This window comes from Passer montanus, unplaced genomic scaffold, assembly GCF_014805655.1.
Source record: "Passer montanus isolate IOZ18808 unplaced genomic scaffold, ASM1480565v1 scaffold7, whole genome shotgun sequence".
Lineage (NCBI taxonomy): Eukaryota > Metazoa > Chordata > Aves > Passeriformes > Passeridae > Passer > Passer montanus.
The window spans coordinates 12,183,910-12,209,701 of record NW_024372147.1 but is presented as its reverse complement, the minus strand read 5'-3'; the positions used below and the strand labels follow the sequence as shown (position 1 = coordinate 12,209,701).

Here is a 25,792-nt window from a genome sequence, read left to right as displayed (position 1 = left end):
CTCCATGTATCAGTGAAGTACAGTTTTATTTTACACAGTATCAAAATAATTCCATTGAGCCCTCCCATTATAATTGCCACTATTTATTATGCTAATATTACCTCGTCAAGTGCAGTTTTCATTTAAAGAAACCCACTAGCCAAACTGCCACTTCAGTGGAAGAGCCAAGGTGAACTGCATTCAGAAAAGTATAATTATATCCCCAAGACAGCAGTAGTCTTTAAATTGTCAAACTGCCAAAGAAACACCTTTTGCTGAAGTATTTTAAATTCTTGCTGAAGTCTCTGGTGTCTTGTTAGAAAGTGCTTGCCACAAAGGCATACTGCATCAGAGATAACCCTATTAGCCCTGCAGCATTGCTGTCAAAATTAAAAGACAAAAAGGTCATAGGTACAAGACCAGCCAGAAGAAAATGTCCAGCTTGGAAACCTCTCCAGTAAGGCATACAGTTGAGGTGACTTTTGATCTTCCCCAAAAAAATAATGTGCTGCTATGGCAAGGGAGACTATTCCATCAGAATGCTTCTCTGGGGCCTGAAAGTGAGAAAAGGAGAACACAGTCTTTATGATTGTTCCTGACACTTCAACATAGATCAATTCAGATGCAGTTTTCTACAGACAGTATCTATGCAACAAAATCCATCCTTTGTCCTCTATGCTAAGACACTCCTTATCTTCAACATATCAGTCTGATTACATGACAAGTTCAATTTGAAATGGACTGGCAACGAGATGTTTAGATCACAGTGCCTCTGATGTGTTATACAGCTTCCACGTGCTCCTACTTCAGTGTTTGTATCTGTTTTGCTGACAAATCAAGATATGCACTCCAACACAGTATTTACACTGATCCCTCTATGGCAAATCCCCTTCTGCCTAGCTTTGCCTCTATGAGACTCAAGTGTGACAAGCCTTGCAAGACTCCAATTTGCTTTATGAAGTACCGTTCGAGGATTACTTGTGTTTAGACTGCCTGGTGCGGGAAGGAAAAATGGACTTTCTGAACTTTCAAAGATACTTGTAATATTTACTTGAAGGGTAAGTGTCAAACCTATAGTAAAAACATACTGCTAAACCTATAGTAAAAACATACAGGTCTGCAAAAAATTATTCCTTTGCAAGTTAGAAGGGTGGGGAGGCAGAAAATAAATCTGACTCAAACAGCAAGGCTGGAAGCCTTGCTTCCAACTGAAAAGAATGTAGAAGAAAATTTAGAAAACAAAGCTTTTACAACTCTCTTCAGCTTCACAACATGTACATTTTCCACCAAGATTCTATAATTTCCCAAAACCAAGCAAACAAAAGAAGAGAAAGGGAACTACTCATAGTAATAAAAAAATCAACTCTGAAATAACAGTAGTAGAGATAAAACTTCAGCAACTGTGAGGTTAAGATCAGAGAAATCAAAACTTATGATCAAAGACCATGCAGACAAAAATATTTTTCCCTTGGCTGTTGGTGGAAAATACTACTCATGGAAAATACATGGGAGCTGATCTATAAAGCTGACCTATCAAAAGAGGGATACTAGAATTAAGTTCTACCAAATAAAGCAAAGCATTAGGAAGTTACTGTGACATTTTTCACACAGGAATGCAGCCATGGTGGGAAGAGGATGGACCAAGGCACCACCAGTTTCCAGCGGTGCCGCACTCACCGTCAGTTCCACCCAGAAGTGCCAGGGAGCTGCATGCAGCCCGCGGGAGTAGAACACAAAGTAGTCTCCCCCCAGGCTGGCGACAGGCATTCCATCCCCGAGGGACCATCGGGACAGTGCCGAGCCCGCGTGCGGCCGCACGTACAGGGACATGTGGCTCGGGCCTGCGGGGACAGAGAGGCGTGACCATGTACCAACAGGCAGAGGCACAGCAACCACTGCTTTCCCACGGAACAGCAGGGCATCCTTGAACCACTATTCATGTCTTCCCAAGCATGACAGAAACGTCTTCTCTACAGAAGATGCTCCAATTTTTTCTAAGCACTGGGGTAAGTGAGAAGATGATGTAACAGAGGAATACAGGACATTTTATAATAAATATAAAAAATTCTTATACATACAACATGTAAAATGCTACAAGATCTAGCTTAGAAAGGACCTTCTGTAAAACAATCAAGACTTACTCATGACAGATGAGGTTACAGCCCCAGAAATAAGAATTGCAAGACACTACTCACAGTTTCTAGTGTGCTATGAAACTGAATTAATGCATGCCAATCTCAGAAAGCTCACTATCTTGGGAACGGCACTAGAACCTGCAGTACTGCAGTCAAAGCCTGATTTATTATGGGCATAAAAATAAACAGAGATCATAAACCAGAAGCTTCAGTCACTCACCAGATACTTCGAAGCTTAACCTCACAGAGTTCCAAGGCATCAGCTTCTTGGACAGAAGTTTAAACTGAATGGGGCGCCTTGGCAAAATTTCTGGAGCAGGAAGATACCAGTTTTTCCTGTGGAGAAAAAAAAGTTTCAAGTTATTCTCAATGCAATACCCCGAGGTACTAAACATCAGAAGACATGAAGTTTCTCCATAGTACAGCAGACTGTGCTGCTCCTACAAGAAATATTCAAAAGGTGTTGATTCTTTACCTGCCTTCTTGATTCAGAAGGCAGGTAAAATCAGCTTTTGGCCAGACTAATATTTAAAGGGCTTATTAATAGAAAAATAGTCACCAGTGTATCAATTCATTACCTTCATCTGCCTTAAATTACAAAACAAATGAGTGAAAATATTTTCACCTTCAAACAGCTAAAACTTTTGCTCTCAAGATTCTTGTGATGTGAGAATAGCCACAGTAGCTGGTTTCCTTCTGTGGAGACCTGCTACTCCAAACATCCTCTGCTGTCAGCTGCAGAGATGGAAGGGAAGAAGGAAGAAGACATATATCCTCCTCTGAACTGTCCTTTAGGAGGCCCCCCCCTTCTCCTTGTTCTCCTCTGATGCTTACATTTAATTTCCACACATCAACTTCCACAGCTCCTGCAGCAGACCCGTGGCAGAAGACACAGAGGAAGGATTATTTACTTTTAGACCCAGATTATCCTTAGTTTTTCTTCTCTTATATAAGTGAAACTTCATAAACGACCCCTGTACTTAGCAGTAACGTGCTCAAGTGAAGCAGAGTTCACACAAACCGGAACATGAAATGGACTGGCAGAATCCAAGGAAGGCCACAGAAGGGAGCCTGCTCCTCGCATGGAGTTCTAATGGTGTCATTGATTTCAGGTACATGGGGAGTTATGTGAGATATTCCATTATAATCAAACCCATTGATCCATATACCAGAGTCACTTTTAACCACATTTCCATCTAGATCATGAAATCTTCTGCTTGTATGCTAGAAGAAAAAAAAAAGAAAACAACGAACGCAGAAAGGTAATGGAGCCTCTGGAGTTTGTAAGAGTCAGAAATATCCTCTGTGTGAATCCTTAAGGTCTACTGTATTTTCAGTAGACTTTTCAGCACTGAACACATATCTGAGTATTTATGAATATAAATGCAAGAATTACTCAGGTAAGAAGCATACTATAAAAAAACCATCAGAAGAGGACTGTTTTAGCCTACCTCAAACCACAATGACTTTTTAAATTACCATTATTTACACAATTCACCCACTTAAACCCCCCAAAACACCCTGCTCTTCTGAGACAATGAGCTGAACACTGAGAGTGAACAAGATAACACTAGCAATTGTTTCAAATCCAGGAATAATCATCAGAGCTTTTAAACCAAGAAAGAAAGGGGATATTAAACCTTGAAAAAACTAAACATTCTTGCAACCAAAAGAGGCAATATAACATGCAGAACTTTTCTTACCTGGAGAAAGACTCGCTTAGGCTTTGGATTAGCTGCATCAGAACTGTAAGGAAAGAAGATTCCACTACAAACGAGAATCAGAGTGACTACAAACACAGTAGTTAAAGTTACTAGCGTCGTTTTTGTACTTTTGACAAGGTAAATGAAGTTAATCTAGAGAATAAAAAAACATTCCAGTTATAAAACTGCAACACGTAGATATAAACCACTACTTTTTTAACTCTAAAATTCAATTATGGAACTGAAGGTACATAAAAAAGACATAATTGCAAGTACCACTTCATACAAGACACTACTTTTTAATCTCAGTATTTAAAATTAGTATTTTTAAGATGATTTCTTTTTTATGAAAAGGAATAAAGTGAGTACTTCCTGGAACTTTCAGAATTTTCTTGTTTTTAAAACATCTGCCAACAAAAAAAAACTAACCAAAATCTTTCCAGGTTCTATGGCAGCAGAAAAAGCCCTGAGTACTCTTTTCGAAGTTTGTACATGTATTGTTCAGTCATATATTGTAGTTAAATCAAATCTCTACTCAAAATTTAGCATTACATTTCATATTTTACATCAGTCTTTACTACATCACCATAGAGCAATATAAGCTCTGCTTCAATGATCTTTCTTTGACCAGCACAAACTGTGGAATCTTTGACATATGCTCTAGAGCTTTCCTGTAACATTTAAGATATTGTCAAATTATCATTAACTTCCAGTATTAATTAAAAAACCCATCTTATTCTAAACTATAGAGAAAGCTTAAGGGTTTTAAACAACATTTCCAAATTCTACTTACAAAATAGGAAGACAGGATCATAGTGAAGATCACAATAAATCCTGCCAACACCATATCTGGTGGAATTTCTGAACCACTTCGTCCCATGACAGGTGTAAACATTTCAAACACAGTCCAACTAAGATACAGCATATACAGATAGGGAACAAACATCCCCAGCATGTACATCACAATAAACTTTATCGTGGCACCTATACAAAACAGGAAAAAACAAAAGACATAAAAGTAGAAGCTTAAAAGTACATAACACACAACTTTACTGATATATCCACAAGGATATACTGCTGCAAGTCCAAATACACAGTACTGGTCCTCAATCCTGACATGGATATGGGAAGATCTCATTTTACACAACCAACACCAGTATAAAATTTTCAAAACCAGCACAAAATTAATCTTGTATTACCAAAAAAACCTGAAACATGTTTTCTGTCCCAAGCATAATTTAACTATTACAATACTTTTATGAACCTTTACTGTTCATCAAAATTCTGATCACTTATTAATATACTCACATACTGTTCTTTTAACCTGAGACCTGGGATGTTTTTCAGTGTATTTTTTAAAGCTTCTCACACTTTCAAATTGTCTTTAGCTCAAGAACACTTTTTTCATTACAAAAATGTGACTTATTTAATTTGACTACTCAAAATCAATGTTTGCAATATCTTTTGCTTAAATAAGAGTAGAGGTACAAGTTTAGAAACATAATATCTGCCCCTCAAAACCCATACCTTTTTGGCTGAATTCCTTGTGGATCATCAGCTTAGTGAGTAAGGGAAATGCTACCCATAATGTACAAATGAATGCTGAACAAAGGCCCATGTGAGTTATAACAGCCAATGCTATTGACCAAATCATCAATGAGGCATCAAAAAAAACATCTGCCAGGAACTGCTCATTCACATTCTGTAACAAAAATAAGTAAATACATTTCATTACTGTGCACATTCCATAGGTCCCATTTCGTAAGAACACAGAAAAATCCTCATTCCTTGCATAAAATTGTTTTCCTTGGGCAAAACAATTTTGAATGGCATCATCTCACCATCCTCTTACCATACAGAATTATGCATTTTTTTATTAAGTTTTCTAAATCTGCTGACCTAACTTGAAAAAGAGATTATATAGGCTGGGGAAGAAGGAGGAAGGGAATGTACCAATGACAGTACCAAAGAATACACAAAGCTAGTGTATTCTAGCAAGAGAGTCTTTAAAAAAAGCAAAGAGAGTCTTTAAAAAAAAAAAAGTTACACAGCATATTAAAAAACTGTGTAATACTTACAGGTGAAAAACTATCAGGACCTCCTGAGAATGTAAACTTGTTTTTGAACAGTTGTTAAAAGACTTCTTACACAAGTGCTGTTATTAGTGCACAAATATTCTACTGGTGCCTTTTTAGGTCATGCCACAAGCTGTCACTTCAGAAGTCTGCTTATTAAAATATGTTACTTGTTTTGAATAAAAGACATCATATGAGACACAACAGCAGATATGTTTCTGGGGGTGGGGGGGTGCAGGCAAAGAAGAAATTTAACCGTCAAAAATATGATTTGCTTTGGGGTTTTTTAAAGTTATATAGGAAATCCTGCAGTGTTTGCAGTGCAAATCCTGCTAGCAGCACAAGGGACTGCTTGCATGAACAGTTATCAGAAAGCACCTACTTCAGTTTCAGGGTGAGAAGAAAAAAAAAAGAGGAGGGTGAAGAAACATAAAAGTTGCCAAACCTATTTCAAAACATTAAGCTTATCAACTCACAAGTTGTTGAGCCATGAATAGGCACTGCCTCTGATAGCCAAGGAAGAAATTTGCTTCCAAAATTTTTATGCAACTTTTAAGTCAAATGCAAGTTACAGAAGTAACATTAACTGTGCAGTGCGGTGCAAGCTATAGCATGCAACACTTCTGATTTTCAGATGGTTGATCTGATGATTAGGCAATCAGTAGGCATGAAGTAGATCTAGAGCTTGAAATGTTTTAACAGCTAATGAAAGTAACAGCCAGCTCATCCAGATGACTGGAAAATGGTAACATTGCATCTATTTTATAAATGGCTCATCTTTTCCACAAAGGGAAAACACCAAATATATGTATTTAGTAATACAAGTGTACCACTTAACACTTCCCTTCCCCAAAAAATTTCAAAAAAACTGCTTCCAGAAAAAGACACAATGGATCCACTCAGAACTTTTCATAAAACCAAGTGGCATGAAGTTCTTAAAACGTTTTCAAATACTTGTATTTGGATGACAACTTAGGCTTCCTAAATTCCCTCATCCAAAACCCGCCCAAATGACTGAGATTATATAAGTAACAGCAAGTGGAACAACAAGACTAAATATTACTGCACATAAAACCTCAACCTAGCAGGCCTAAGTAGTCAACTTCTGCCCTGGAAGAGTGTCATCTATCAGATAACTCAAAACTATTAATATTTCACACAAAATCATATGGGACTGTTATAATCTATAATTATGAAATTATTACACAAGTTAAATTGAATTGGTCAGTCCATACAAGAGAATCCTAAGCAAAACAGCTAAACAGACAGAAATCACGACAAATGACAGCAACGGGAAAGTCACACACCAAATCCTCACTGAGTTTTGCAGGGGCCTAAATGACTTTGACCTATTGCAGAGAAGAACACAGACAACCAAGAGCTGTGTTCTATCCCCACCTGTGGTCAAAAGAACTATAAATCAAAATAATCACAGAACTGTTTAGGTTGGAAAATACCTTTGAGATCATGTCCCTACGTGCGACATGTAGACATCTTTTAAATACCTCAAGGGATGGTGACCCAACCCTTTCCCTGAGCAGCCTGTTTCAGAGCTTGATAATCCTTTCCATAAAGAAATGTCTCTTAATATCATATCTGAGTCTTCCCTGGCATAACTTGACATTTCCTCTTGTCCTGTTGTTGGCTGTCTGGGAGAAAAGACCAAACCCCACCTGGCTATACCCTCCTTTCAGACAGGTGTAGAGAGTGATCAGGTCCCCCTGAGCCTCCAGGTTAAGCAACCCCAGCTCCCTCAACTGCTCCTTACAGGACTTATGCTTCAGGCACTTCCCCAGCTCCACTGCCCTCCTCTTTGGACAAGCTCCAGCAACAAAATTACTTTCTTGTACTGAGAGGCCCAAAACCTAACACAGGATTTGAGGTGTGGCCTCACCTGTGCTGAGTACAGGGGACAATCCCTGCCCTGCTCCTGCTGGCCACACCATTGCTGGTCCAGGCCAGGATGCCATTGGCCTTCTTGGCCACCTGGGCCCTGCTGGCTCATGTTCAGCTGCTGTCAGCAGCACCCCCAGCTCCTTTTCCTGTGGCAGCTTTGCAGCCACTCTGCCCCAGCCTGTGGCACTGCCTGGGACTGCTGTGACCTAAACTCTGCCCCAGCCTGTGGCACTGCCTGGGGTTGCTGTGACCTAGGTCACAAAGGCTCCTGCCTTTTTCTAAACATCTCCTAAAGGTCAAAGCTGCCTTAAATCACATAACTCTTACCTCTCTGATTTAGCAGAACAATCTCTAAGTTTAGAGGAAGCAATTTTTCACAGTGACACTTTAAATACTGAAAACTTTTTGCCTTTTTTTTTTTTTAAGCAGCTCAAATCTGTCTTCCACAGATTAAACACCTCATTGCCCTTCAACAATAACAACAAAGCCTTGCCTACCTTGTAGAAGAACTTCTTGGCTAGCACGTGCACAAGAATGAGCTTAGCTGCAGCTGCGGTGCCATAGAGAGACACAGAAACATAGAAATGGGTGTACCAAGAAAGAGCCCGTCCAATGAAGGAGACAAACACGGCCACCATGAGGACTGCCACCAGTGTGCACACCCAGCTTGTCAGGGTTAAGCTGAATGCAGTCAGTAACTTCTTCAGGTTATGAACAGCTATGAAGAAGAAAAAAAAAGAAGCTTCATTCAACACTTGTGTATTCTACTGCAGACTATCATCAAAACTTTAATTACCCTATAGTGTAACTACTTTAATGACGAAAATAAAGGGATTCCCTGTGAAGATATCTTAACAGCATAGTTTGCATCACTTAGTCTAATTCTTTGCATGTCTATTTGCACACATCCCTGCTGCAATGTTTATTCCCAGAATACTGGCGTATTTTGCAGGTTACAGCTTTCTTGGTAGCAAAAATTTTACTAGGGGGCTGGTGGGGCCACAGTTCCACTTTTAAGTATATAAAAAAGCCCAACAAGAAACCCAACAAAAAACAATCACAAAAACTCCAAACCAAAATAAAAACTTCCCCTGAAAAAATACAAAACCAAACCAAACAAACAAACCACCAAAAAAATCCCAAGCCCCTCTCCTCGTTCCCCCCAAAACCAAAAAATTTTGAGTTGTTTTTTTTGTAGTATTTTCTTATTCTAAAAGTGTTTTCTGGATTTGGAGGAGGAGGTGGGTGTGATTTCTTAAGCCTTATTTCTTTTAAATAGGCATGTTCCCACACATACTAAGGTCTAACTAGATTTAAGTTGGTTGACACTGTCTATTAAACTTTGCTGTCATTTTCCCCATTTTTTCCCTTACTTGGTCCTGTCTATAGACAGGTGTTGAAGAAACACAGTTCTGATATCATATCTGAATTAACAAAAAAAAAATAAAAATTGATACTTGGCAATTTTTTTTTCAATTTCCAGATCTTTAAAAGATTACATTTTAATCTTCCTGAAATGATAAGAGACAAAATCATGATTCATAAATGCTAGACATCTAGGCCTATCATATTCTTTCACTGTCATTAATATTCAGATGCAAGATTTAAGCACAAAACAACTCCTGCAGCATGCTGCACACCTACACTATTTCTGAAGTTCAGCTAACCAGATGCTGTAATGGCCTGAACACTTTTTCACCTACACTTTTGCATCTAGTAATTGCTATTTGTTGAAGAGCAATGCAATTTAAAAAAATCAAAAACGCTAAAAAAAAAACCCTACCAAAAAACTACCAAACAAACAAAAAAAAACCAAAAAGCCCCATACCCAAAAAAATTTCAAAAAACCAAAAAACAAATTCACCTAGACTTACCCCTGGGTTTTGGCTGTAGCACTTTTTTGCTTAAATAAAAAAAAGCAATTGCTACAGTAATATAGTTCATAATTGTGCCGACACGAGCTGGATAAGCCAGGACAAATAAACCAAGTATATCAAAGAACACAACATTTCCATGTCGATACTCAAAAGATTTAGCCAACTTTTCTGATGTAGCAAGGTATTTTAGGACAGCCAGAATATTGTCACCTATTAAAAGAGCAGACACACAGTACAATTTATCAACGTTAATAAATCACCACACAGCATTTTTAATATAACTATTCTGAAAAATTGTATAAAAATATTCTCAACGAAGACATGAATACACAAATGATTATACTCAAACAGGTATTTGACAGTACACATAGAATAGTATTTTCATGAGTTATTCTATCCAACTGTCAAAATAAGTATACTTGGAAAGTCTCATGCACTTAGAGACCACCTCCGTGAAAGCAACAGTCAGGTTTTCCACCCACAAACTCTTCTTCACTTCTGATATTTAGCACTGGACTTGAAGGGTAACCCATAGAAGAGTTTATCATTTCTTAATCTTCATCCTCTTCTTCTCACTACTAAGTGACTCCTCCAGGTTTCCATGACTATGAATTGCCTGCCTTTCCTTCCCTATATGACTGTAAAGACAAGACCACTATTTTACTCTATAGCCTCCAGGCACCAATCACCTTTTGCTTCCACACAGCCAAAACACAGGTAACCAAATGAGATTAATCATTCTCAACTTTCATTTTGCTTTTACTAGACCATTAAAAGTGCTTACTGGCTGTAAATTTGGTCTCTTTTTTTTGTATTTTAATCTGATACATTTAGTGGGACAAGTTCTACATATAACCATCATGACCACTAAAATCATCTTTCCAATAGGAATTGAAAAGTGGTATTTTCTGTTCTGCAGCTAAATTGGTGCAAGGAAGTGTTTAAAAACCTAATTCATGCTGGTCATCTAGGCTGGCTTCTGTATAACCTTGAAGAGTGAACAGTCAAAATCCTGGAGGCATTTAGGATTATGCTAGCTTTTCCTGGGAAATTAAAGGTCTCCATCAATTTCTTCAATGCCAAATAGCCTAATATGAGCACAACCTGTTGTAGAAAATAAATCCTGTTTACCCAGTCTGTGTGCTACCACGTAAGTTTGACTGAGGTCCATTCTAAAACAAAAACCTCTGTTGGTAGATCAGTCTCTATGCCACCAACCTACTCAAAAGCTCCTGATGAGAAACATTAACCAATAATGGGACTTAGTGAGATAAAAGGAACACAGAATGCTGAATAATCAGGTATCAATGGAGAGACAATAACTTTGATTTGAAAGCAACTGTGGAACCTAAAATCACTGGATGCTGATAAAATTTATCTTCCCAAGTTGACCAAATATATTGCCTTTTTATTTAAAATGTATGTATTCAGTGAATTCTTTGTGTTCTTGAGAACACAACCAACATGCACTAAATGTGTACTTAAAATTATTAATTTATACTACAGCAGTCTTACAGCAAAATGAAAAAGCAGCTACAATACTACTATTTGGAAAATTACTGAATACTTAGAATACCAACCTGCTCTCTGAATGGAATCTGTCAAAATTCTATCTGATGTGTCATATTCTGTATGGTAAATGTAGCCATTTTCAATAAAAGCCAAATCTATTCCTACAGAAAAAAAAAAGCAGCATTTTTAAAATCTATACGATCCTAAAACCCCAAAACAAATACGTGAAAGCCTCCCATATACTTCACAGAAAATGTTGCTCTACTTTGTAACCCAATCATTATCCTTAGAGATTAACAAAGTAGTCTTATTTACAGAAGGAAAACTAACTGGACTTCTAGTGTCTTTAAAACAGAACAGCTTTAAAACATTACAAAGTGTCTGTCCTTTTGCATGTACCCATTCCCACGATATCTGTACCCAGCTGGAGAAACACATGAAAACACCAGATCATCTCAGCCTCATGTACAAGATGTACAAAGTGCTTGCCAAATGCTTAGTTGCAACACTTCAATAAATGTTCATGCTGAAAAGTAATAAAAAGCAGCACTGTGAAACTACAGAGCACCTTCTCAAAATATCAGGTGTGCTCTTTGTACTTCTAATGTGTAAACGAAAGTATTTACCAAAACTCAAAGGTTACTCTGCTTCATTAGTTATACATTCAGTATATTCCATTCACCTGTTCAGCTGCATATACAAAAAGCTGCTACCTGCAATCTGAATTCTCACAATTTTTGGCAAATTAGGTCTCAATTCTGAGGAACAAAGCAGTTGTTAAACTTAATTATTTTTTATTGGTTTATAAAAAAATTCCCAGAGGTCAGTAAGAAATCATTTACCATCGAGGTACGATTCTGAACAAAGAAGACTTTATACAAAATCATCTACTTTATTTTCAGACTAGAAGCATACTCCAGAACAGTACAGAATACGCCAGAACAACTGCTTTGTACTAACAATCAATTCAAAAATATTACTTTGCTTGAAAGTTACGCCAACAACAACCTGTCCTGGACAACAAGGACTTTACAGAAGTTTACAGTCTTTTGAACTGTGTTCACCGAGTGAATATTTTACATTTCCTTCCCACTGTTCATTTTCCACAGAAATGACAGCAACCTGTAAACAGATCAGCAAAACCAAAAAGCTTCTGCCCTGTCCTTGATTATGGAAAAAAACCAAAAAACCCCACCAAAACCCCCTAAAAACCAACAACCAAATCCCTCATACAAAACACCAACACCAGTAAGGAAAAAAACCAACCCGCAACAACCAAACAAAAACAACAACTAAAAAACCCCAACCAAACAAAACCCAAGGGTAATGAAAATGCATTAATGACTGTCACTATCTTTAAAGATGATTTTGGTTTATCCATTAGATACAGACTTTCATTCCTGCAAGCAGGTTATTAACATCATGTACCAAAATGTTTCAAAACAGAATATTTAATAGAGTACTGTTAATTCCTGGAGTATTTTCAAGAACGTCTTCTACCATGAAGCTTCCTTCTGGAAAACACCAGTCATCTAAAAACAGCCCTAGTAAACTATATGACAAATCAATCTAAAAACTCTTTCCTTACGAAAGGAACAAGGAAATTCCCTCCCAGTGTGACAGACAGATCAAATTTGAGGATGTTCAACCACAGAACAATGTCCTTGTTAAAAAAATATAATGTGCATTGACATGCCTTTCGATAACATACCTGGAACATTGCCGAAGTCCCTGTAGATACGGAAGTCTGTGTCTGCTGGGATAATGCCACTCTGAAATATTTCCTGCGCCACCACAGAGGCAAAGGGATGTTTGGCCGCGACTACATATGCTTGTACCAACCAAGGATTCTCAGGTCCTAACAAAAGATAGGCAGAAAACTCACAGCAAATATTTTTTGAACTTCAGTTAGGATATGCATTCTCACTGTAACAAATAACACGAAGTAACTCATTGGAGATTTAACACTCTTGCCCCGCAGAGTGCATAGTAAGTACAATTGTGTTGGATGAATGACTCACGCTTGAGAGAAAGAATTAGCTACACCTGAGGGGAAAAAAACCAAGCCACTGTTGCCTCCTGTGTTCAGTGGCAGAGAAGACAAGCCATGTCTCAAAAAGACCTAGCACTAATGAAGAAGTCACAACCTTTAGCCAAGCTTCCAATCCATCATGTATCATACATCAATACTGCAGGTTAGAAAAAAGTCTGTCCCCCTAAATCATTCAGCACAAGTAAACAGCTAAGCAGCTTCATCAGTACAAGAAAATCTGCAGTCCAGCTAGGATGGGGCACAGGTCTAACTGCAGCCTACAAAACACAGAAGTTTTGCTGCTTCCTGAGCACGAGATGGAATTCTAATGTCAGTATCCTCCTGCCAAGATTTTATAAGAAAAATAAATAGAACATATGAAAGTATGAGTATTAGGGTATATGTACTATCCAAACACTTTTCTCCTTTTTATCTTGAAGTAAAAGGGAAACACAACTTCTATTATTCTGTCCTCCACAGGCTTCCCACCTATGAAGCAACTGCTGTGGTTGTGCTTTAGCCTGTAAACTGAGAACAACTTAATTACTGCACAGGACTGGGAAGAAGGCACAGAGGTTCTCTTGTCTTTTGCTTATGAATCACTTTCAATATTCCTTCAAGTATGCATAATTTATTATCAAATTATCCTAGTGTAGAAATTGGACACAAGGCAAGCTCATACCTGTTTGAAAAACAAGTTCTTTTCCTCCTACACCTGCTGCCTCCAGGTTAATAAAAGCTCTGATTGACTTGGCCCACTCATGTTGTGTAATGAAGCCATGACTAGCCTTGATGGGGAAACAAAAAAAATATAGGTCAAACATCTACCAGACAGGCCTAAATGTTATTTTTCATCATTCAAGACTGCATATAACTCAAGGCACAAGGCAGAAAATACAAACAGATGCAGAAAATGCAAGTCTTTTATTTAAACTAATATAGACAATATCCTTAATCCAACTGCATGTTTCCCTTTGAAATTATGCACATTCTCCCCAGAAAAGACAGGTAATCAATGAATATTTCAAGAGATTAAACACAAGCTATATCTTTCATTTGTTAAGAGTTTTAATATACTGCTTTGATGTATAATTTCTAATTCTGTCACATTCTCACCTGCAAAATATTTTCTTCTGCACCATTAAATAAGAATATGACAGCATGCTGCAGGGACTCTGATGATTTTGAAAGCGTGTTAAGTATTTCAAGCATCACTGCACAGCTTACAGCATCATCGCTGGCACCTTAAAATAATCAACAAAATAATAAGGCTTACAACAAATGCACAGATTTGCAACGAAGAGAAGAAAAATGGTTTATCCTATTTCAGTTTCAGTATAACTGCAGTACAAATGTGTTAAGCTTTAGTATATTTTCTGATACTGCTAGTACCCTCTGTCTATACTAGCTGAAAGCACCAGCGGAAAGAAAAATTATGTTCAGAAGTTGGGCAAGTGAATGACAAGATATCAGATCCAACACTACTGTTCAAGAGAAGCAGACTAACCAGGCTACTAGGAAAGCAATGTGATAATTATCTATTTTCCTAAATACAACATGAACAAATAAGGATGTAATTTTTATTGACAGCACTCTCAAATTTTAAGAAATAAACATTCCCACACAAGTCACCCTGAAGTGCTCTACACTGTCACAATGCATTCAATTAGGAAGACAAAACCTCAAAGTAACATAAAGCTAAGACTGCAAAATAAAGCTAAGCAAATTCCAGAATTCACACCTTTAAAATTCTCCATAAGCTATACATTATACTAAAAGATTTTCATTATCAGATGCTTTTCACCATCCTCTTTCTTTGCAGAAACTCCTTTCACTCTACTCTGTTGTCTTTGAGTTTCTCATCCAACACTACAATCTCACACCTCCTACACCGGACTGGTTCTTTATCTTGATTAACAGCCATCTTTGAGTCAAAGCCTCCCACTTTCCAACTTCCCTCAGTTTGGTGCAAACTCTAGCACCCGCTCTAATAAATAAAATTTGGGAAAAAACAGAAATTTAAACCTCATTCCTGTGGGTCTGGGTGGCAGGCGTGTTGGTGACATGCACTGAGATACCAACAACAGTGTGTTCAGGCATTAGCATGGTATTTGGGTACACTTGTTAGCTGCTCAAAATCTTCAATTTGCACATAAAAGAAATAAAAAGGGCAGCTTTTCCAAAGCTTGTTATCAGGCAAAACTTAAGAAGTATCTGCTATGAAAAGAACATATTCCTAATATAAACATAAATCTTAGTTTAGGTTTTATCTTTAGTTTAGTGCATAGAATAAGTAAACCTCAAATCTTTCCAATACACCATTCTCCACCCTATTTCTCAGAAATTATGGCCTTGTTCTGACAAAAGCTTTCCATAGATTGCCACCCAAATACCTGATTTAAAACTCTGATTGTCACAGGTTTTCACTAATTTCACAGAATATCACAGAACATTCTGAGTACAAAGGGACCTTAACTGCTACCCCAGTTTATCAGGAGTCTGCTCACAGTCACAGCAAGTTATTTTATTTAAAATGCTGTATTAAAACTCAGAAGACACATATAGTTTACAGTGAGGTTAGTCATTTACCTGCCTTGCTGTGAGACTAAGAAAAATAAAAGTTATTGGCTTCAAGAGTCATACAGATTTACATCTGATAAAAGCAGCCATGCTTAAATAGTAACATGCATAAATAGTAACAGACTATTACACAAACTTAGAGAGAAAATATACCCCAATACCTCATACATAACAAAACTGACAGGAGGTTGTAACAGATTTTATGGTAGATATCAGTAAAGTAAGAAAATCCCATTATGCAATGATAATTTCAAGGATGTTTTTGCTATCGAGTTTATCAGAAAATAATCAAATAGGCCATATAAACTGAGGACTAGTAGAATCAGAACAAGAGACATATTTTAGGACTTCAGAGTTTATGTTTTTTCTTTCACAAGGAACAAGCTTTCTAAAATAAGTGGTTTACTGAGACTTCCTTCATGCATTTTGTGTATATAAGCACCACAAGCAGATTATATTTTATTATCTCAAGCAGATTACATTTTATTATCTAATTTTCAAATGTATTACTCGCTGACTTTTGAGTCATGCTGATTCTGGTTGAAAGCCCACCTTTTTGGTATTGAAAAAAAGGGCTGTAAGCAAATAGCTATAAGAAATATGGGAGAAGAAAAAACAAAGGATTCTTGCTTAGGTAATGTGCAACTGGCATACTAAGAAAACAAAAGGCAGAGCAGCTCCTTTGCCTTTAAATGACTAGGCTGCTTTGTGATTAAGAACAAGCACACAGGATGATTTCTATCTCCTCTGCAGTTTTCTGTAAAATCCTATACAAACCACTCCTATGTTTTTGACACTTCTGTACAAGGTTGGTGAAATATTTTAGTGTCCGAGTAACTGCAAAAAAAATAACTCATGTAAACATAATCCTGTTTTATAATCCACAGAAATCAACACACAATTTACATAGGACATCAATTTGAAAACAATTTTTAATTATCATAGTACTAGGCTTGTGAAATACTCTAAGTCTAAGCAGACATACATAGACTATACATACAGTAATTAGCATCTCTGCAGTTCCTCAGTCACAGGGCATGTATAATAACCATGCATTTATTAAGCTTACTTTAGAAGCTTATGATGTACAAATATGACTGAGGAGAAAGAGAAGTTCTATATACTATTTATGGACAGAAAAAAGGCAGGAGTCCAGCAAAAGCGTTGTTTCTGTAGCTAACACTCAACTGTTTCCTTAATAATGAAGACTAGTCACATGTGCTAGAAGAGAAGGCTCACACCAAAAAAATAAAAATAGTGTGTGGGATGTAAATGAAGAAACTCCTGTAAAAGCTACACTGTTGGTGAGTACCATCTGTGGGTGTTTTTCAACTGTAATAACAGGCACACACCTATGGCTGAGTGTTACAACGAATTTTGTGTTTTAGATCCATACCTTCCTAGCTTTGTTAAACCCACAAATTTACAAAGCAGTTCACACCCTTGCTGCAATAACAATTTAACAGGATTAGATTTAAAAAATATAGAGGAACAAGAATAAGAGAGTACGCAACAGTGACAGTCAAACTAGCAGTGAAAGATATACACACTACCAAGGTAACAGAAGCTTTGAATGTGGAAAGAAAAAAATCTGGCATATTTTAAGCATATGAGACTGAAAATCTGAGATACCAGCAAAAGGAGGGGAAAACAGACTTGTTAGTGGGGGTGGGCATAGTTTCTGGCACAAAGCATCCTGGATTAAATCAGGATTAAATCAGTACAGAAGTATGAAAAGACCTGGATGATGGGTGGAAACAGCATATGAATGATATGCATGAGCAGTGAATTATAAGAAGGGAAGACATAACCAAACTTCCCATAAATCTAAATAAGCATCTGTAAATTGCTGCCTACCAGGAAGTGAGAGTGAAATCCTGAGTTTAACAGGATCAACCTGTCACTCTAAACAACGAATTTCAAGTTGACTAGTTGGCACGTGCATTACTCTGTCTGGCAGGAGAAATCCATGAGCCAAGCTCTGTGGCTCACGTCACACACAGAAACATGGAACAAAACCACGGACCTACCTGGGGTATTTGGTACGGAATCAAAGTGACAATTGGATAACACTGCATGCTCGGCTCCATTGCGAGGTTCCAGCTTCACTACCACATTTGTTATGTTTGCATAGTAACTAGTAAAGCCTCCTAAAAAGTCAATGCTGAAGGAGCCTGTGGGCCTCTGTATGTCTACAGATATCTTGTGAGCATCTGTGCTTTCTCTTTCTATTTCCCTGATTTGTTCTAAGAGGTAGTTAACTGCAAGAACTTCATTTTCTGGACTTCCAACTGTTCTGGGCCCAATTGCTGTAATGTTGTCAAGATATCCCCTGTAAGACACAAATCAATACATTCAACATTTAGTATGTAACTTATCTACAACCGTAACATTTTAGTAGATGGTTCTATTTCAAAACTCAAGGTAGGCAGAAGAGGCTAAAGCCAGTTAGATGATAACTTGTAATGGGCATATAGGCCTGATTAGTACTAGTTACTTTTAACTATTTACCATGAGATTAAGCCATAGTATTGGTCTTCTGATCTGAACATATCAATTTAAAAAGAAGCAGAAAAGTGAATGGAGAAGCTAAAGATTTTACCTTTAACGAGGTTCTATATATGCATATATGTCCTTTTCTGAATATCTGAAAAAACACACTTTTATCAAAACATACACCTGACCCTAACACTCCAAAACCGAAATTAAAGTGACAGTTTTAATCCTCCCGACGTCTCGATATACAACAACTGAAAACTCGCAAAGAAGCCTTCCCAGACACTGAGCACCACACGAGACTACCAGAACGAAACTACGGGGGAGGCGCTGTTCCACCAGCGCCGAGCTCTCGCCAGGGCACAGCGCGACGCGACCCCTCTGCCAGGGACCGCCACCCGCCCGGCCGCCCCCGCCCGCGGCCCCGCCGTACCTGGCGCGGGAGGCGCTGAACTCGCGGGGCCCGGCGGTGGCGGGCGGGCGGCTCAGCAGCTGCCGGTGCGACACCTGCGCCAGCGCCCGCAGCCCCAGCAGGTACAGCAGCACCAGCGGCGCCCCCCGCGCCTCGGGCAGCGGCAGCAGCGGCCGCCGCCCGCCCCGCTTCTTTGGCCGCGCCGTCCGCCCGCCCGCCGCGCAGCCGCCGTACGGGCACGGGCACGGGCCAGGGTCAGAGCGGGCCCGGCCCCGCCCGCCGCTCACGTGGCCCGGGCCGGGGCCCCGCGGGGCCGGTCGGGTCGGGAGGGAGCAGCCGCTCACCGGGCCCAGCCTCCCTGCCCAAGCAGGGTCATTCCAGAGCACATGGCGCAGGATTTGTCCATGCTGTTCTTGAATATCCCCAGTGAGGGAAACTCCACAGCCTCTCCGGGCAGTCTGTTCCAGTGCTCAGGCACCTGCACTGTAAAGAAAAAGGTTTCTGCCTCATGCTCAGGTGGAACCTCCTGTGCGTCGTTTTCTGCCCACTGTCTGTGCAGTCTGTTCCAGTGCTCAGGCACCTGCACTGTAAAGAAAAAGGTTTCTAACTCATGCTCAGGTGGAACCTCCTGTGCATCGTTTTCTGCCCGCTGTCTGTTGTCTTCTGCCCTCTTGCCCTGTTGCTCGGAGCTGCTCAGAAGAGCCTGGTCCATCCTCTTGGCACTGTCCCTTCAGAGACTTACAGACACCAATAAGGCTGCTTCACAGTCAAATTTTCTAGAGACTGAACAAGCCCAGCTCTCTCAGCCTTTCCTCATAAAAGAGATGCTCCAATTCTTTAGTTACTTTTGTTGTTCTCTGTCAGATGTGCTCCAGGAGCTCCATGTCTTTCGTGTCCTCAGGAGCCCATAACTGGGCACAGCCAGCGCGGCTGGGCCTGGTTTGGCTACACGCTGAGGCTGGCAAGCCCTCAGCAGTGTTTGTCCAAGGAAAGTGGTGGCCTGGCAGTGGTGAAGCCCTGGGCCCTCTGTCCAGCCACAGCTCCAGGGTGAACACCCACCCGACCCTACACCTGACCAAAGACTGCCCCGTGCTCTACGTGCTGCATCACCTTGCTCACAAAGGTGTGCAAGGCTTTCCCTGCTTTCCTGCTTCTTTTAGTTGTTTTGGTTGGTTGATTGGTTTTGTTTTCGTTGAAGCAGAAAGGAAAGTAACAGTGGTGCCATGCAGGGGAGAAGCAAAGTGCCATAACCCTAACCCTAAAAAACAAGAAGTAACAGCACTGGTGGTTCTTGCAGGGTTTCCCCCTCCACTGCATTATATCTTTGGCATTTCATAGTTGTAGCAGTACCCAGTCTGGAGCTCAGGTAGGCTGGGGTGCAGAGCAATAGCACCAGGAGGTGCTAATGGATAGTGGCTTCTAGTGAACTGCTGCCAAGGAGAGCAACGGCGAGGATGGGCCCTGAGCAGTGACAAGGACCATCACTCATGCAGCATTCCACGTGGTTCTCTTCGGGAGAGAACACTTCTGCCTGTTCTCACACTGTCTTTGAATGATGACAGAGACCTGTTTGTGGTCATTTTCCCTATGTTTATCATACTGCTTTCCAGTGTTCTTCACCATTTTTGAAGATATCCTAAAAGATACTTACTTTTTTGCTGCTTTGTGATATAATCTGGAAACAGAATATGTAATGATCTAGAGAAATGGCAGTTTCAATAAATCCAGTGGTGCAGGTAAACACTGAACACTGCTCCTTTCTACCCTGCCCTTGCTGGCAAATGAAAACTAATAGGATTAGCAATACTCTTTGGAATTAAAAAGTCTGAAAAAAGTGGCAGACTGAAAGATGATGACTATGCTCTCTGCACACCCCAGGTTCTTTTGGAAATTTCCATACCCAGGCTTAGCGAGTTTTCTGATTTGCTTCACTGCATCCTCAGTACAGACAAGATTATTGATGACGATTTATGATTTACAACTCCTGATTACGCTATGACCCAGTAACATAGTTCTACCGCCGCGCAGCCGCCGTACGGGCACGGGCACGGGCCAGGGTCAGAGCGGGCCCGGCCCCGCCCGCCGCTCACGTGGCCCGGGCCGGGGCCCCGCGGGGCCGGTCGGGTCGGGAGGGAGCAGCCGCTCACCGGGCCCAGCCTCCCTGCCCTAGCAGGGTCATTCCAGAGCACATGGCGCAGGATTTGTCCATGCTGTTCTTGAATATCCCCAGTGAGGGAAACTCCACAGCCTCTCTGGGCAGTCTGTTCCAGTGCTCAGGCACCTGCACTGTAAAGAAAAAGGTTTCTAACTCATGCTCAGGTGGAACCTCCTGTGCATCGTTTTCTGCCCGCTGTCTGTTGTCTTCTGCCCTCTTGCCCTGTTGCTCGGAGCTGCTCAGAAGAGCCTGGTCCATCCTCTTGGCACTGTCCCTTCAGAGACTTACAGACACCAATAAGGCTGCTTCACAGTCATATTTTCTAGAGGCTGAACAAGCCCAGCTCTCTCAGCCTTTCCTCATAAAAGAGATGCTCCAATTCTTTAGTTACTTTTGTTGTTCTCTGTCAGATGTGCTCCAGGAGCTCCATGTCTTTCGTGTCCTCAGGAGCCCATAACTGGGCACAGCCAGCGCGGCTGGGCCTGGTTTGGCTACACGCTGAGGCTGGCAAGCCCTCAGCAGTGTTTGTCCAAGGAAAGTGGTGGCCTGGCAGTGGTGAAGCCCTGGGCCCTCTGTCCAGCCACAGCTCCAGGGTGAACACCCACCCGACCCTACACCTGACCAAAGACTGCCCCGTGCTCTACGTGCTGCATCACCTTGCTCACAAAGGTGTGCAAGGCTTTCCCTGCTTTCCTGCTTCTTTTAGTTGTTTTGGTTGGTTGATTGGTTTTGTTTTCGTTGAAGCAGAAAGGAAAGTTCACAGAAGTAACAGTGGTGCCATGCAGGGGAGAAGCAAAGTGCCATAACCCTAACCCTAAAAAACAAGAAGTAACAGCACTGGTGGTTCTTGCAGGGTTTCCCCCTCCACTGCATTATATCTTTGGCATTTCATAGTTGTAGCAGTACCCAGTCTGGAGCTCAGGTAGGCTGGGGTGCAGAGCAATAGCACCAGGAGGTGCTAATGGATAGTGGCTTCTAGTGAACTCCTGCCAAGGAGAGCATCTGCGAGGATGGGCCCTGAGCAGTGACAAGGACCATCACTCATGCAGCATTCCACGTGGTTCTCTTCGGGAGAGAACACTTCTGCCTGTTCTCACACTGTCTTTGAATGATGACAGAGACCTGTTTGTGGTCATTTTCCCTATGTTTATCATACTGCTTTCCAGTGTTCTTCACCATTTTTGAAGATATCCTAAAAGATACTTACTTTTTTGCTGCTTTGTGATATAATCTGGAAACAGAATATGTAATGATCTAGAGAAATGGCAGTTTCAATAAATCCAGTGGTGCAGGTAAACACTGAACACTGCTCCTTTCTACCCTGCCCTTGCTGGCAAATGAAAACTAATAGGATTAGCAATACTCTTTGGAATTAAAAAGTCTGAAAAAAGTGGCAGACTGAAAGATGATGACTATGCTCTCTGCACACCCCAGGTTCTTTTGGAAATTTCCATACCCAGGCTTAGCGAGTTTTCTGATTTGCTTCACTGCATCCTCAGTACAGACAAGATTATTGATGACGATTTATGATTTACAACTCCTGATTACGCTATGACCCAGTAACATAGTTCTAGGCTGAGAGTCTTGGTTTATTCTGTTTTGTTCAGTTTTTCTTCCTTTCTGCTTTTGTCTCACTTACCTATGTTACCTCTCTCTTCACAAGCAGACAGACATACCTACAGGTTAGATTCTTAATAGTAGATTTTACATTAGAAACTGCTATGAAAAATTCCAATATAATTTTTTTCATAAAAATACCAGTGCAGAATTAGTCCAGTGAAAGGCTTGCAACACAAATAACTAAACAAAACAAAACAATCAAATGTGACCCTCCAATATGTCATGGAATGGAAACTGCCCTTTGACAATGTCATATTAATAAACCTGTATGATGTTAAGTTAGTACTATGAATATACTTAAGAAAATATGGGCCTGCTATTGAGTATAGGTCTCTATTTCTCCTTTGAAATTCTTGTGTAGGTCTTGATGTTATATAGAGAAGACAGTCAAGGAATCAAATACAGACTTTCATCTCTTATTTTGATTTAATGGATAATATCATCAGTGTTAAAATACTGGGCGACCACCACTCCTGGAAGACTTACCTAAGCAGCTTTCTTCAGGGCCAGTGGCTCTCCAGCAACATATTTTGTTTTACATCAATTCTACTATGCCTGCGTTATTGATGTGAAGCATTATATACAGTTTGAGAAATAGGAGCTGCACATCATTTGTTGATGTGCAGCTCTTTCTTTTGGCTCTAGACATACATGAGGATTGGAACTGTAGAAAAATTTCATTGTTTTCCTTATTATTCTCCTTTTATTTTTTGGGCAACATTTGAACATTAAACCACCCCCTGTTAAGAAAAAGTCCTGACCATACTAATCTTGGTAACAGTCATATTCTTACAGATCAAAACAGTTTTTAAAATTCTGGCAATTCAAAATTCAGAAGTAATTTTCTGCTTTAGATGAGAATGACTTTGTATGTCTGAAAGAGCAACAGCCCTTTTATCTTCTGTTCTGAGCACAGCATTTGGGAGGGCACTGTGTGGCATGAATTAGGCTGGAATTATAGTGCTTACATGTTTTGACATGACTGTAATATCAAGGTCAAATACATCAACAAACACAGTGCCCTTTATTGCTCTGTTAGTCTGGAATGACCAATTTAAGATAATTGGATATGATTTCCAATCAAATTATTCAGCATAAATTCAGTTTGACTTTATGTCAAGAAGACTGGTGTTTAACGTAATATCTTGCCATCCAAGTTGGCTCATTTTGTCAGCTCACAAAAGAGGAAAATCCCATGTTCACTGAGCATTAATTATACTTGTAAACCGTGTTTTAAGCAGAAAAAGTAAAAAGACAATTCCTTATAGATAAGAACTATGGGTTGGATTTGTTTTCTAGTTTAGTAGCAAAAATAAGTTAAGCCATAGCATGTTAGCATTCTTGCTTAACAGAAAAGTACAGATATTAATGTTTTATACGCTAAGGCCACCATCAGCTCCTTAGGGTGAGAGAACTAGAATGTTCTTCTATCTTCAGAAGAACATTCAGTTTTGACTAAAAATAGACAGCGATGAAATAATAGGTAAGTTGTTCCCGTTGTCACCTTTCCTATTCAAGTGTGACTTAATTGTGGTATTGATTTCTTAGCTTCCGTTTTCTATCCATCAAATCTTCTTACATCATTGACCAATAAATTGAAAATCCCTTTGTTGCAAGATGTCTAGTCTAGTGTAGGTGTTAATACATCATGATCAAGACCCCTCTTAATTAATCTTCAAGTTTAAGTTTTATAACCTGGTGATTTTCCAGCCCTTTCATCCTTCTGTTAACCATTCTGATGATTTCAAGTTTTCTAGTAGACTACCTGCATTGCCAAACCAAAAGAAATAGCATTGCAGCATGTACACCAGTGACACGTACAAAAGTAAGATCATTGCTACTCTGCAGGGAGGCAGAGATTTTTATTTGCTTTAACATCAGCATGTTGCCACAGCTTTGAAGTGACAGTTCTGCCCATCTGTCTTGGGAATCTGGTTCTGTCACTGCAGCATGTTCCAGCCATCCACTCATTGTCCCACAGCTTCTCTGACAGACCAGCCTTTAATGAAATTTGGACTTAGCAGGAAACTCTGTGAGGAAGAAGAATCAGATTTTACATTCTGAGTTTCCATGGCCTATTATATCGGCCTTTTCTTAGTGACACATATGGGCTTGGAAAAATCTTGCTTCCCTGCACATAAGGTGGTGTTGAATCACTGAGCCTTGCTGCAATGGAGCTAGATCTTTACTCCTCCCTCAGGCACAGATCTTTCATCTCTTGAACCACATATCCAGCAGTTATCTCACTCCTGTAACCACAGTGTTGTAACTAGAAGCTCATATTAAATCAATTTTCTGCCCTGTCTGCAAGGTGGATTTTTTGGGCACTACTACCAACAGTCAAGTTGCTGTCCCTTAATTGTGGCCTGGTTCTTATTCTGTGTACTGCCAATGTTTGCCTTGCAAATTTTGTAAGCATTCAGTATTCTTCTGAGTCAGCACATATTCTTCTTCATTATCTGTTGCCATCCCAGTCTTAAAAATGAAACTAGGAAGAATATTTTCAAGAATATTGTAAGTCCAAGGATCCATCCTTATAGAAGTACAGGGCAGCCTTGTGTAGTCTTGTATTCAGTTCAATACAAGCTCTTGTCCATTCTGAAAACTCTTCCATACAGGCACACTTCATGCTGCCAAGGAAACTGGCACTTCTTCTTGGACTTTATTTCCTCACTTTATCATAACTCCACAATATAGCACCTAGCCTTAGATAGCACCGTGTGTCACAGGCTAGTTTAAGAAAATAGTACAGGAAATCTAATGAGGTTATATCCTTTAATGTCCATGCTCTCAGCTGAATCCTTCTAACAATCTTTCCCAGACATCAACAGGGACATTTAGGGCTAATTTAGCCAAACATATCCATCTCTCTCCTAAGGTATGAAGACAGAAAATGCCTTATTGACACTCTGGACATACCCAGGAACTGGGCATTTTCATCTTCATGCTATAATTGAAGCAGAATGATTAAACCCTGGCCACTCTTTTCAGAACAGGAAGTGGAAGAAGCCACCCACAGATGCTAGATTGATAGGGCACAGAAAGACTGTTGTTTGCATCAGCACTGTACTTAACCATTTTGATTTGGTAAGCTTAAGCAGTACATTTCCCTCTTCCCTGTTTAGCAGTACTCATTTTCTGTGTCCCCTCTTCTTCTTACCCTATAATTTTGAAGCTATAATGATAACCAAGAGTTACATAGAGAAAATGAACTGATTATTGCTTGTTGAAAAACTAAGCAAACAACCTTTATTCAGATAAATATACACTCCACTTGCAGCCAAGTCAGGTTCTGTGTCACCCTCTTACCTGTAGATACT

At 39.8% G+C, this 25,792-nt stretch overlaps 1 protein-coding gene across 1 annotated transcript; it reads right to left on the bottom strand.

Moving 5' to 3' along the window:
• Nucleotides 1-368: 368 nt before the first annotated feature.
• ERMP1 (endoplasmic reticulum metallopeptidase 1) lies at nt 369-19,409 on the bottom strand. Its single transcript, XM_039730010.1, has 16 exons — nt 19,176-19,409; nt 18,719-19,104; nt 17,820-18,121; nt 14,326-14,453; nt 13,892-13,997; nt 12,889-13,035; nt 11,246-11,338; nt 9,663-9,875; nt 8,286-8,506; nt 5,345-5,519; nt 4,611-4,801; nt 3,818-3,970; nt 3,136-3,338; nt 2,335-2,450; nt 1,657-1,820; nt 369-533 (listed from the first exon to the last, which is right to left on the bottom strand). The coding sequence occupies exons 1-16, from the start codon at nt 19,407-19,409 to the stop codon at nt 369-371; spliced, it is 2,997 nt and encodes a 998-aa protein (XP_039585944.1).
• Between the last annotated feature and the right edge of the window lie 6,383 nt (nt 19,410-25,792).